We start from the raw sequence: 13,655 nt of genomic DNA, 5'->3' as shown, positions 1-13,655 counted from the left end.
GGACCAGTCTCTCTAGCACATACACATACATACATACATGCGTACATACATACATATATACAACTATATAAACTTGATTTCCGATCAATGAATCGTAGTCGCAAAGTTGGAAAACATCGCTTTCCACTTTCATTTTTGATTTGAATGTTCCAAATGATTTAACTTCATAGAGATTATATATATATATACATACATATATTTAGTATATACAAACATGTAGAGGAGTTAAGGATACATAAGTGCTTTTTAATGGAATATATAGACCGCAACAGAGAAATTACCACTCACAATGTGAGGACAAGTAAAATTGTATTGAATGACAAATGACATATGATCTAATTATACAGAGCCTAGATGTACGTATTTATTATGAGTTGCTTTTAGTGTGATAATTCATTAGCGATGGTCATCATAAGTGAACAATTTGCAAATAAATTCTAAGAAAAACAGTGACGATTTGTTTCTGCATTTCACTAAGGAAAATATAAAACTTCCCAGTCGATTTGAAACTTCAACGGACAATCAAACACCGGTTTTTAATAAGCTGGCACATCTCAATGGATTGCATGGGTCGAAATATCTCTGTGGCCTAAGTTGTTCGGCATAAATAGGTATACACAATTCGTTTCACACATAATTCGCATTTTATTAATCTCGTTTTCAAGTCAGTTTGGCCAGGAGCCTTGGATTTGCATTCAGTAACCATATCCCTGACTGCACGGCGCTGGAGTAAAAACGCTCGAGCAGCTGAACACATAGTTTTTGGGACACGGCGGTGCGGGAAGGGAGGCTCCACCATAAGCTGGAGAAGGAGCGGCTGATCCGTAGCCGCCAGCGGTCCTCGCCATACCAAGGATCTGATGATCCATTTCGGAGCGAGCGTAACCCGATGACTTCGACGCGGGCGCTGAATAGCCGGAGGATGCGGACGAGGATGCAGGAGCTGAGTACGACGAAGCAGCTGGTGATCCGGACGATGCAGGCGCTGAGTAACCGGAAGAAGCCTTTGGTGCTGAATAGCCAGAAGCTGGTGCTGCAGAGCCTGCTGAATACGCTCGCGCTGCTGAATATCCAGATGATGCAGGTGCTGAATACGATGGAGCGGCAGGAGCTGAATAAGATTGGGATGCTGGAGCTGAATAAGATGGAGCAGCAGGTGCCGAATAAGATGAAGATGCAGGAGCTGAATAAGATGGAGCGGCAGGAGCTGAGTAAGATGGAGCAGCAGGCGCCGAATAAGATGAAGATGCAGGAGCTGAATAAGATGGAGCAGCAGGAGCTGAGTAAGATGGAGCGGCTGGAGCTGAATAAGATGGAGCAGCAGGAGCTGAGTAAGATGGAGCGGCTGGAGCTGAATATGATGGAGCGGCTGGAGCGGAGTACGACTGAGCCTTAGGGGCTGAATAAGTCGGAGCAGCTGGCGCTGAATAGGATGACGATGCAGGCGATGAATATGAAGGAGAAGCAGAAGAGGAATATGAAGGAGCTGCAGGTGCGGAGTAAGATGGAGCTGCTGGAGCTGAATAAGCTGGAGCCTTGGGTGCCGAATAACTTGAGGCGGGCGCTGAGTAAGATGGAGCTGAATATGAGGGAGCAGCAGGAGCCGAATATGAAGGACCAGCCGGAGCTGAATACGACGATGCTGGAGCTGCCGGAGCGGGGTAGCTTGGGGCGGCAGGAGCCGAGTACGAGGATGTCTTTTGCGCTGAATACGATGGGGCAGCAGGCGCAGAGTAGCTGGGTGCTGCGGGTGCTGAGTAACTGGGTGCTGCGGGTGCTGAATACGATGGAGCAGCAGGCGCTGAATAGCTGGGTGCTGCTGGTGCTGAATAGCTTTGAGCTGCAGGTGCTGAATAGCTGGGTGCTGCAGGCGCTGAATACGATGGGGCAGCAGGTGCAGAATACGATGGAGCGGCAGGGGCTGAGTAGCTGGGTGCTGCTGGGGCTGAATAGCTGGGTGCTGCTGGTGCTGAATAGCTGGGTGCTGCGGGTGCCGAATACGACGGGGCAGCAGGCGCTGAATAGCTGGAGGATGCGGGCGCTGAATACGATGGGGCGGCAGGCGAATAAACCGGGGCGGCAGGAGCAGAATATCCTTGATCCTTTGCCGGCGAGTAGCTGGACTGCGAATTGTAAACGACCGGTGGGGCATAGGCCTGCGCCGGAATTTCCCTAGTGTGCCTCTCCTCGTAGTCGAACTCGGACTCGGGGAAACCGTCGTCGAACTCCTCATTCCTGGTCGCCGGAAGCGAAAACGCGGTGGCCAAAAGGCAGCCAAAGGCCGCCAAGAACAGCAGTCGTCGTCCACACATAGCTAACAGAATTAAGACTACGGTTTTTTGAAACGGGACGGGTTTTATATGGCCAAGAGAAAACAGATCAGCGAAATTTACAAATTCACCAAGAATATTGCGCAATTGCAGTCTGCTGTGCTTGGACACTCGGTGGGTTCACTTTGTGCTATTCTGCATTTGAAGCGATTCCATTTAAATTCGCTAGATTCGATCGTTTTCCAGTCACCTTTATTTTTAATGTGAGAATAGTTGAGTTGGCGATGTGAGCAGAAAGCTTCATTTAACTCTTTTAATACCCTTTACGTTTGGAAGTTGGAACCTATTCAATTTTAATTTAAAGATAATTGTTGAAGAAATGAATTGTTATCTAGTTTGGGTTTTGTAATTTTTTCAGGATAATTCGCATTAGGATTGCAACAAATCTAACATTAAGGTGATTAGGTGATTTAATTTCAGTTAATTTGAATTCTTTGGAATTGTAATAGTAAGTTGCTCATGGTGTCAATAATCTCAATAAGAAGAGTATACAAAGTATAGTTTAATAACGCGTCAGCACTTTCGCTCAAAAATTCGGTCATCGCTGGAGTGCTGAGCTATCAATATGTGGGTTGACTTGCTGCAAAAAAGAAAAAAACTTAGAATTGCCAACTACATATGTTATAACTTTAGATTTGCAAGAAGTGGGACATCTCTTCCTGTTCTTACATTGAGGTTACTCATAATCATTTAGTGGATGGTTGTTCTTTGGTGTTTTGCAATTAGTCATGAAGAATTTTGAATTTTAAAATGAAATTTTGTACAAAAATAATTTAATTGCTCACAATTAGTATTTAAATTGTGGCGGTCACTTCAGCGCGATCTGGCAGCGCCTGCCTTCCAAAGTGACAGTCTCTCGATTATTTTATCGATTGCTATCGCCCGGTCGAATCAACACGTCAACGTTTTCCTCTTCTTCTTCGTGTGCCGCTGCTTCTTCTTCTTAATCGCGGCGACTCTGTTTTTTACTTTACAACTCGAATAGCAGTCGACGTTGTGAATTGAATAATTAATAAATAGGTGACTGTTGAATAAAAGTCTATTTGCGAGTGCGAGTGGCAAAGGACAGCTGGAAGCGACGAACGAAACGGGACACGTAAGTAAAAAGCGGTACTTGGCTGGAAGGATGGAAGAGTTAGGATAGGCAGAGGGCGGGAGGCGGGGCGCAGACAGCTGCTTGCGTTGCAAAAAAAGAAGTGAAAGAATCGCGGAAGAAATGTGGAAGTAAAAGGTTATTGCTCTTCGTCGATTTTCCGTGAAGACCTTTGAAAGCCATTCCACCTCAGTAATTTCGCCGGTAAACCATATAGACCTAAGTACGCGTTAAACACAATTTCCGCTGCCACATGAGCACAGCTTTCCTCGCAAAAGTCAGACATACTTTTCGTCCCACAAATTATGTGTTAAAACGGTTGAAAACCCAACTTATTCTTGTGCTATTTCTGCAGCTAAGAAATATAGGTAAAAGTAGTGGGTGCATTTTTGTAAAAAGTTAGACTTTTAAGTCAAATCATTGGTCCTTGGTCAAATTCTAGAAAGATCTTCCAATGCAGAGGTTAAATACATATTGAGTACTTAATGGGGTATCTAATCCTGTGCACAATGCTTTATTTTGAACACCTTTCAACCGCACAGACCATGAAACTCGTGCTCCTTTTGAGCGCCCTGCTGGCGGGGATTGCCCTTTCCCAGGGAGCCGCCGTGATGTCCGTGGATCTGGGCACCGAGTGGATGAAAGTGGGCGTTGTGTCGCCCGGAGTGCCTATGGAAATCGCCCTGAACCGCGAGTCCAAGCGCAAGACGCCCGCGATCCTAGCCTTCCGCGATGGAACGCGAACCATCGGCGAGGATGCACAAACAATTGGAATCAAGGATCCAAACTCGGCCTATGGCTATCTTCTGGATTTGCTGGGCAAGACCATCGATAATCCCATTGTGGATTTGTATAGGTAAGTGGTTGGTTTGCTTTGGGCCACGTCATTGTTGCGTCCCATCGACTTATCTCTAAATCAATCGCTTTCAGGAAACGCTTCCCATACTACAACATTGTGGGTGATCCGGAGCGCAACACCGTCGTGTTCCGCAAAAGCGACACCGAGGAATTCTCCGTGGAGGAACTGGTTGCTCAAATGCTGGTCAAGGCCAAGCAGTTCGCCCAGGAATCCGTACAGCAGCCAATCACCGAGTGCGTCCTAACCGTGCCCGGTTACTTTGGCCAAGCCGAAAGGGAGGCTCTGTTGTCCGCCGCCCAGTTGGCCAATCTGAAGGTGCTCCAGCTTATCAATGACTATGCGGCGGTGGCTCTCAACTACGGCGTCTTCCATCGCGGCGAAATCAACGAAACGGCCCAGTATTTCCTCTTCTACGATATGGGCGCCTACAAAACCTCAGCCGCTGTGGTCAGCTACCAGTTGGTGAAGGATAAACAAACCAGGGAGATCAACCCGGTGGTCCAGGTCCTTGGCGTTGGTTATGATCGCACCCTGGGAGGCCTCGAGATTCAACTGAGATTGCGTGATTATCTGGCGCAAGAGTTTAATGCCCTAAAGAAGACTAAAACCGATGTGACCACCAGTCCCCGAGCACTGGCCAAACTTTTCAAGGAAGCAGGGCGTCTAAAGAATGTCCTTTCCGCCAATACGGAGTTCTTCGCTCAAATCGAAAACCTGATAGAGGACATTGACTTTAAACTGCCCGTCACTCGTGAGAAGCTGGAGCAAATCTGCGAGGATCTTTGGCCCAGGGCCACAAAACCATTGGAAGAAGCTTTGGCCTCGTCGCACCTCAGTCTGGACGTGATCAACCAGGTGATTTTGTTCGGAGGCGGCACCCGAGTTCCACGTGTGCAAGAAACCATCAAAGCTGTCATTAAACAGGAGCTGGGCAAGAATCTGAATGCCGATGAATCCGCCACTATGGGTGCAGTTTATAAGGCAGCCGACTTATCGGCCGGCTTCAAAGTGAAGAAGTTTGTGGTCAAGGATGCCACGCTGTTCCCCCTGCAAGTGTCCTTTGAACGGGATCCAGGCGATGGTGCTGCCGTGAAGCAGGTGAAACGTGCCCTGTTTGCCCTGATGAACCCCTATCCCCAAAAGAAGGTCATTACCTTCAACAAGCACACCGACGACTTTGAGTTCTATGTCAACTACGCCGATTTGGATCGTTATAGCAAGGAGGAGATTGCCGCTCTGGGCAGCTTGAACGTGACCAAGGTGCAGCTGAAGCAGGTGAAGGAGCTGCTGGAGAAATCGAAAAAGGAACTGGTGGATAACAAGGGCATCAAGGCCTACTTCTACCTGGATGACTCTGGCATTTTCCGCTGCACAGGCGTTGAGTACGTGTACGAGAAGCAAAAGCCTGAGGACGATGCGGATGAAGACAGCACTTTGTCCAAGTTTGGCAGCACTTTGAGTAAATTGTTTACCAAGGAGGGTGAGGAGAAGAAGGACGATTCGGAGCAGGAAGAGACAGCTAATGCAGGCGAAGAGCCATCTAAATCGGAAGATAATGAAAATGCCAAGGAAGAGGAGGCTAGCAAGGAGCAAAAGTCTGAGGAGAGCACAAAACAAGACTCCGAGGCCAAAAACGAAACAATCAAGCTTGTTACGGTCAAGTCCCCGGTGACGTACGAGTCCCAAACGCAGTTTGTTGTTCCTCTGGCCGGTTCCGGGTATGATCAATCAGTGGCCAAACTGGCCGCCATTAACAAAGCTGAGGAGCAACGTGTCCGCTTGGAATCAGCTTTTAATGCCCTCGAAGCCCACATCATCGAGGTGCAACAGAAACTGGACGAGGAGTCGTACGCTAAGTGTGCCACCGCCGAGGAGAAGGAGAAACTGCTTGCCGAATGCAGCACTTTGGGTGAATGGCTATATGAGGATCTGGAGGATCCCAAAGCTGAGATCTACGAGGAAAAGCTGGCGCAACTGAAGAAGCTATCCAACGTCTTTTTGGCCCGCCACTGGGAACACGAGGAGCGACCAGAGGCCATCAAAGCACTAAAGGGCATGATTGATGGCGCCGAAAAGTTCCTGGTCACTGGCCGCAATCTCACTAAGGACACCAATCCCGAGAAGGACGTCTTTACTCAGGTGGAGATCGACACGCTGGACAAAGTTATAACCGAAACCAATGCATGGCTGAAGACGGAGACGGCGGCCCAGAAGAAGTTAGCCAAGAACGCGGATATCCGCCTGACCGTCAAGGATATAACGGACAAAATGAGCCTGCTGGACCGCGAGGTCAAGTACTTGGTAAACAAGATCAAGATCTGGAAGCCCAAGGTGAAGCCCGCTGCTGAAAAGGAGAAGAAGAAGGAGGAGGAAGTGGTCGCCTCCGGCAGTGGCGATGACACCAAATCGGAGGACGGCGAGCAGCAGCAGGAACAGGCGACAAAGGAGGACCAGCAGGAGCAGGAACCCGTAGATGAGATCACTCCAACGCCTGCAGAGGAGGAAACCAAGACACCGCACAGTGAGCTCTAAGGGGCCAAACTAGAGGGATTACGAGCATCCGTAGCAGCAGGAAGCCAAGTGCCTGTCTTAGGATTCAAAGGAGGATTCACATCGGGGGTAACACAGGGGGAAAAAGACGGCAAATGGTCGCGAAACGGGGCGTCTTTATTTCTATGATTTTTTTTAGCTAAAGTCGGGGTTAAATTATGCTACTTCTAATCGAAAACAAAACACACACAAAAAAAAAACAAAATAATGTAAACCGTAACTTAATGTAAAAACCATTTTCCATTTCCATACCATTCCGCATAGGAAATACAAGACTTGAAGAAGTACTCACACAGACCCCTCTAAATGTATATCCACTATATCTTATTGATCTATTGTAGCGAAAGTAGCGAAACGAATTGGGCGGGATGAGTTAATTGCCGAGATAAGATCGTAATAAATCTGAAATCGTAAGGAGCGAAACATAACGAATAAAGTTTGCATTGTGTTGTACGCGGATTGGCCTTTTGGTTCCTTGCGTGGCGCGTTGTGTCACAAGTAGATAATACTGACATTTAATAATTACAACCGATTTTTAAATTTCCCCCCGAAACGTAGTCGTTACTTTGGCTTGTGCCCTCGCTAACTGCGAAGCGTGTACAGCTACACATGGTTCGTGTATTCACTAAGAGGTAGGGGGCTTTGTTAAGACTTCTAGCTATATTTGCATATAGATACCAACCATCGATATGCCGATACACGAATAAGCATCGGCTGTCGGATTCATCGATGACCAACGTATCGCCATTCGCTGATCACTAATTTGTTGTTGGTAAAAAAGGTAAAGCGGGCGGGCGTGCGTGGAACTGAATTTAATTCTCCGTGTCACAATTTTCGCAGCTGTGTGCGTATATTATTTTGTTGTTTTTCTTTTTTTTATTGTCTTTTTCCTGAAGAATTTTCTCCGCTGCGGTTTGGCTTACAACTAACTACATGCCTATTTGCGCAAGTGTATGTGTGCGAGAAGAGTTGCTTCTTTCTGCGGCCGTTTTTCCGTGTATCTGTGCCTCTATTTGTGCTCCGTGTTCCGTGCAAACAAAGGATTTGTTCTTGGGGCTCCCTCCGTGCACAGTTAGTTTTTCGCCTTAGTCGCTTAAATATTGATAAATGATTAAAAGTGCCAGTGTGTGCGTCCGAGTGTGTGTGTGTGTATGCAATGCTGAAAACGCAGACTTCGGTCAGTGAAAGAAGGGGTGGTGGGAAGCAGGAGGAAAAGGTGGTGGAGGAGAGCAAAAGAGAGGTGCCGAGGAAAACAGTTATGCAGCTGGGAACAGTGGAGCCTCGGCAAAAAAAAAAAATTGGCTCACTTCTCGATTTTCGATTGCCCATATTTGAAACTTTCCTCTTTGTCATGGGTTGTCTCATTTGTCTCCATTTTTCTTTCAATTCGAGCTGTTTTTCTGTAACAATATCCTTGTGGGGAGCACACAAAAATAACAAACTCAGCAGAAAGCGGTAGTTAACAAAGAGGGGGATAGGGGTGAAACGCGATATTTGTTTTTTTTTTTGTTTTTGCCGATTTCCAATCGGTTTCGATGAGTTTCGATCATTGCGTAGGCAAGAGACCTGCTGTGCGAGTGAGATGGCGCTAGAGATTGATACAAGTGTGTGTCAGGTTTTGTCTGCTGTTCTTGTGTACGTCCGGGTGTGTGTGTGTAAGCCAACTACCGATTGTTGTTTTTGTTTTGGCTAGTCAGCGTTAGACGCGGCAACAACAATAATAATAATACAAAAGTTAATATCAAGCTGAGTGAAACACGTGTTTAAAACTCCAATTGCAGCTTTAATGCCCAGCACAAACCAACAAACAAACAAACACATCAACAGTATAAGAAAACGATAGTAAGTCGGGAAAATCAAAGTGCAAATCTGAACTTAAAAAAAGCAGAGAGTGCGAGCAAGACAGCGCATGCTGGGCGCCGCAGGAGCTGTAGAAGAAGAAGAAGCAGTGAGAGTGAAGTTGACTGGAAGTGGAGTGGAAAAAGAAGAGCGAGAAGAGAGCCAGCGAAAACAACAAAGAACAACCAGTCGACTCCAAAAAATCGCCCTTTCAATCTACCTCCAAACACGAGCAAAATCCTCATTCTAATAAAAAGCTCAATAACTAAATGAGTAAACAAAATAAAAAAATGCACATAAATGCGCCCTAAAGAACATCTCAAAAACTAAAAAGGGCCATCTGGAGTGGACAGATAAAAGCAGCTGACAAAAAAAAAACCTATTAATCCCATACCAGCTTTCTACGCCTGGAAGTAGCAAAGGTAGAGCGCAAGAGAGGGGGGAGTTAGCTCCCTTAAACCCCACGAACCACAAAACTCCATTTGGACCACGAAATAATCATAAGCACGAAAAAGCCCAGACCAGACCAGTTGCCTTTTTTAGCCCGCCACAAGATGGCGTGCCTTAACACCCTGAAGCAGGAAATCAAAACGCTAGAGAAGATCTTCCCGAAGAACCACGAGCGTTTTCAGATCCTCAATTCCAGCGTCGACGAACTGCTTTGCCGTTTTATCGATAAGAATGGAAAGCGGTACGATATTCACGCCAACATAACGGTAAGTCACCATGATCGACCATATAAGTCTAAACTAAAATCTTCTGTTTGGTAATTTGGGGAAGTTGTATGGCTAAAAAGATAGTGATAGTGAAGTTAAGGGGATGTGAAATGATTCGGGCCAATAGATTGCTAACAAGTTTTTCCCATTGAACCCACCTTCTCGGCAAGTATAACCTTAGCAAAAAGAGTATACAAATTCGAAGTTAAAGCGAGAGGTTCTTATTTCTCTGCGCATCTGTCTTATCGTGTCCAGTAATCAATAGATAGGAGTATTGCAACTGAAGGAGGGCGACTATAAATGCGCCGTGTTTGCAAGTGATTTGGAGCTTGTTGCTGGAGGGGATTACGGGTTCTGGAGGTTACTCCGCTTGTACTCTGCAACTTTCCACTTTGTGCACTGCGGCGATAACTTTATTTATACGGCGATAGTGTAGAATTCTATTTTTAGCCAGATAGCATGTGTTCAAAGCTTTTTTTTTATCCGTAAACTCACTCGAATCCCTAGTTCCGTTTTCGTATGTGAAAATCTCTTGATATTAATCTGTTAATATTTTACGTAAGTCCGTCTTCTTTTTGGTCCAGTACTTTAGTGATTTTATCTGTCCAAATTTTTGCTTTCTTCCTTGCAATAGTGCTATCCTTGTCTGCTTGTTGAATCTACTTCTTCGACTTTTCTTTATCGGTTCGCCCTCTCTCTCTCTCTCTCTCTCTCTTTCCCGCTTATGCGTGATTATATAGGCGAGGATTTGTGCCGATTCTTTATTCCCACGCTGCTCAGTTAAGATGGAATATACGTACGTACGTATGTATATTTGTGTTACGTCGAGGTAGTCGATGCCCTTTGGCCGCTCTCTCAGGTTCGCTCTCTTTCTACTCTTCTGGTTCAGACCAACATAGACTGATTTTGAAGATTTCAGTCATGGGATAATTACAATGGGAGATGTATACATATGCATATGTATGTATTTCACAGCTAAACATTTCATTTTTGCTGAAATTGTCAAAAGCAATCGCACCTCGATTCATACAAAAGCGGGCTCCTGCACTTTGCAGTACGGAGTGACACCCTCGACGAGGTGTGATTCATTGTACCCGATCATCGGCTGCCGAGCTGTTCCATCTGTTTTCTGTCTTCTGTGCACTGATCCCCGCTTGGTTCAACGATCTAATTAAAGGTTATAATTTCATACATTCTGCCGCCTTTGGATCGCCGTTGTTTAGTATTTGTTTATTTACATGTGCATGCAAAGTGGATAAGTCGGCGACGACAATTCAGCTGAGAAGCGAAAGAAACAAGTTCGAGACTGGAAATGGGAATGGGAATAGAAGAGGTCTTCTCGGCGAGTTAAAGTCCTTGACCAACCCCACACACGCGATGGGTTGGGCCCACCCCATTGGCTAAAAGTACAGGGGATTCCCGATAAGACTTACGCCAAGGCAAACATTTAATCGAGCCCACTGTTAATAGAAAACCAATGAACTTGGTACATAGCAATTTCAGTATGAAAACTAGGGCTTTTCAAAATTGAACAGCTCTGGCGCTATGTTCTTCCAACTAGTTTCATTGCCAAACCAGTTGCTATCCAGATATTTACGATACGCTAATGCTATATGCCTGGTTCTCTCCTGCAGGAAACCTATCCCTCATCGCCGCCAGTTTGGTTCGCCGAGAGCGAGGAGACGAGCGTCACAAATGCTGTTCAAATACTTAGCAATACGAATGGACGTGATAATCACGTGATCAATCAGGTGAGTACTTATGGCAAGTTTTGAAATCTATTGCCTGTGAACTGACAATCCCAAACCAAATCCTTGCAGGTGGGCATACTGCTGCGTGAGCTGTGCCGCCTTCACAACGTTCCACTGCCACCCGACATCGATAATTTGGCTCTGCCGCTGCAAACGCCGCCGCCATCCGCTTCCCCCCTTCGCTGCGAGCAGAGACCAGGTGGTGGTGGAGCGGGGGGCGGTGGCGGACCCCACGGCAACGAGGAGACCGATTCGGATCAGGAGGAGATCGAGGATCCCATCGGAGAGAGCGAACAGGAGAGCGAGGGCGATGAGGACTTGCCGCTGGAAATGGATGATGTACGCAGTACAAACAAGGTGAGCTTTAGGTGTAAAATTGTCTGCAATTCAATTTTGATTTGTTGGTTAGGAGAGTTAGTTATTTATATATAATTACTGGGCGAAGATATCAATCAATTATTCTTAAATCGTTTTGATATCCGTGAAATGCAGAAGGACGACATGGAAGTGGAACACCTAGCGACTCTAGAAAGACTGCGTCAAAGTCAGAGACAAGACTATCTAAAAGTGAGTACCCCGATACTTTGCCTTGAATATCTATATCTTAAGTTTTACTCGACATTAGGGTTCCGTTTCGGGTTCCGTGCAGGCAACCGATCGCTTAATGAAGGAACTACGCGACATTTATCGCTCAGACGCCTTCAAGAAGAACATGTATTCTATTGAGCTCGTCAATGAGTCGATTTACGAATGGAACATTCGCCTCAAGTCTGTCGACCCGGACAGTCCGCTGCACAGTGATCTGCAAATGCTCAAGGAGAAGGAGGGCAAGGACAGCATACTGCTCAACATCCTGTTCAAGGAGACGTATCCCTTCGAGCCGCCATTTGTGCGCGTCGTCCATCCGATTATCTCAGGTGGGATTTGCTGAATATATGTATATCATGGACGTTTATTTGAATGTTTCTTGTCTTTACAAGGCGGCTATGTGCTCATCGGTGGTGCCATCTGCATGGAATTGCTGACCAAACAGGGCTGGAGCTCGGCATATACCGTGGAAGCGGTTATCATGCAAATTGCAGCCACACTCGTCAAGGGAAAGGCGCGCATCCAGTTCGGGGCTACCAAAGTATGTTAAATTCATAGAATTCGAGTCGACAAAATGGACGTCCTTTTTATTAAATACTCTTAACAACCTTCTACAAACAGGCACTGACTCAGGGCCAATACAGTTTGGCTCGAGCCCAGCAGAGCTTCAAATCTCTGGTGCAGATTCACGAAAAGAATGGTAGGCCCAGAAATGCAACGTAAGATGAGCAACGATTGACACGGAAACTTTTTATTGCAGGATGGTTCACCCCGCCCAAGGAAGATGGCTAAAACAAGAGTGGAGTCCACTGATGAACATCCTTCCTAGAATAACGCATGCCAGCCCACACCAATCAACACCACCCCTCACACCGCCACAATTAGCCTGTCCACATCCGCCAAGCACACATCCCGCACTCACTGCCGGCTGGATCTGATATGTCTGATGTCTGATCTGGTCAGGACCAATATGGACAAAGCGCCCATTTTTAAGAAGATGGCCCACACAATAATTGCTTGCAGGGTCGATGTATGTTTAAGTGCTCCGTTGCATTCATATGTATATGCCCACTCGTCTTTTCTGTAGTGTGTAGTGAAGCCGTTTATCCTGTACAGAGTCTTGGAAACTGGAGCTGCATATATTGGTGTAAAAGTGTCAAAGAAATGAGCAGCTGAAGAGTGTAAAATGTCTATGTCTATATCTGTTATGTATATGAGTATGCTTTTTATTTAAATTGTAAATGTAGTGGCTTTGAACCTTTCAAACAGCAACCACAATCCCCATACACTTCTTCACGCACACCCACACAACACACATCCCTAAATTGTAAATTAGTTAAGTCGAAACGTATTCTTATTTAAGTTTAACAAATCCGTGGTATCTTATATTTTTCCCTTTAACTGGTAAGCTAGCCACACAAGGAAAGGCATGTTGGCAAAAGTTGATGCGATGTTGATCGGAATAGATATATATATCTATACATACATATAATTATACATAAATATAAAGATATATATTAATATTAGTGCGAGAGTTTAGCTTAAGCAGAATAATACAGAACGATGCGTCGAAGATGAGCAAATTCTAAGTGTAAATTCGTCTTTCCAAATAATCGTAAAATAACGTAAATCTAACTATAAAAAAGAATTAAAAATGAAACCTAAATCGAGTAGTTGGAGAACGAAAATCGTAAATATTTGCAAGTAAATTACCCATTATATTAAAAAAAAGTTAGTTTTCGCGGGCAGCTGTTTTGCTGCCCATTACCATTGTTTTTTTTTATTATGCGTACAACGGCAGACAAAATTTCATTGTACATTTCAAAACTGAAATTGGCATGCACGACGAAACGTTCATTTTAAGTATGTATTTAATAAAGAAAGATATATACATGCATAATACGGATTGAAACTACCTATTTGAGTCGA

The 13,655-nt window shown here is 45.5% G+C and overlaps 2 protein-coding genes across 4 annotated transcripts; both read left to right on the top strand.

Moving 5' to 3' along the window:
• The first annotated feature begins 3,205 nt into the window (after window positions 1-3,205).
• On the top strand, window positions 3,206-7,285 carry LOC6724946 (hypoxia up-regulated protein 1). Of its 2 annotated transcripts, none has more exons than XM_016173102.3 (3): window positions 3,206-3,426; window positions 3,966-4,279; window positions 4,354-7,285. In XM_016173102.3, the coding sequence occupies exons 2-3, from the start codon at window positions 3,969-3,971 to the stop codon at window positions 6,812-6,814; spliced, it is 2,772 nt and encodes a 923-aa protein (XP_016037811.1). In that variant the 5' UTR covers window positions 3,206-3,426; window positions 3,966-3,968; the 3' UTR covers window positions 6,815-7,285. The 2 variants fall into 2 exon arrangements, with proteins under 2 accessions (XP_016037811.1, XP_039152524.1); XM_039296590.2 differs by lacking the exon at window positions 3,206-3,426 and adding an exon at window positions 3,609-3,627.
• Window positions 7,286-9,225: 1,940 nt separating this feature from the next.
• Window positions 9,226-13,626, top strand: LOC6724945 (ubiquitin-conjugating enzyme E2 Q2). Of its 2 annotated transcripts, none has more exons than XM_016173104.3 (8): window positions 9,226-9,387; window positions 11,022-11,138; window positions 11,208-11,495; window positions 11,631-11,705; window positions 11,764-12,055; window positions 12,119-12,267; window positions 12,348-12,426; window positions 12,487-13,626. In XM_016173104.3, the coding sequence occupies exons 1-8, from the start codon at window positions 9,226-9,228 to the stop codon at window positions 12,516-12,518; spliced, it is 1,194 nt and encodes a 397-aa protein (XP_016037809.1). In that variant the 3' UTR covers window positions 12,519-13,626. The 2 variants fall into 2 exon arrangements, with proteins under 2 accessions (XP_016037809.1, XP_016037808.1); XM_016173103.3 differs by lacking the exon at window positions 9,226-9,387 and adding an exon at window positions 10,831-10,873.
• The last annotated feature ends 29 nt before the right edge of the window (window positions 13,627-13,655 follow it).

This window comes from Drosophila simulans, chromosome X (assembly GCF_016746395.2).
Source record: "Drosophila simulans strain w501 chromosome X, Prin_Dsim_3.1, whole genome shotgun sequence".
Taxonomy (NCBI): Eukaryota; Metazoa; Arthropoda; class Insecta; order Diptera; family Drosophilidae; genus Drosophila; species Drosophila simulans.
The sequence above is the reverse complement of the archived record's forward strand: the minus strand, read 5'-3'. Positions and strand labels throughout refer to the sequence as shown.

Bases quoted from the DNA above. Each gene is read 5' to 3' on its own strand.
- LOC6724946 (XM_016173102.3), top strand. From the start codon at position 3,969: ATGAAACTCGTGCTCCTTTTGAGCGCCCTGCTGGCGGGGATTGCCCTT. The intron at 4,280-4,353 runs GTAAGTGGTTGG...AATCGCTTTCAG, and splicing joins CCCATTGTGGATTTGTATAG to GAAACGCTTCCCATACTACA.
- LOC6724945 (XM_016173104.3), top strand. From the start codon at position 9,226: ATGGCGTGCCTTAACACCCTGAAGCAGGAAATCAAAACGCTAGAGAAG. The intron at 9,388-11,021 runs GTAAGTCACCAT...TCTCTCCTGCAG, and splicing joins ATATTCACGCCAACATAACG to GAAACCTATCCCTCATCGCC. The intron at 12,268-12,347 runs GTATGTTAAATT...TTCTACAAACAG, and splicing joins TCCAGTTCGGGGCTACCAAA to GCACTGACTCAGGGCCAATA.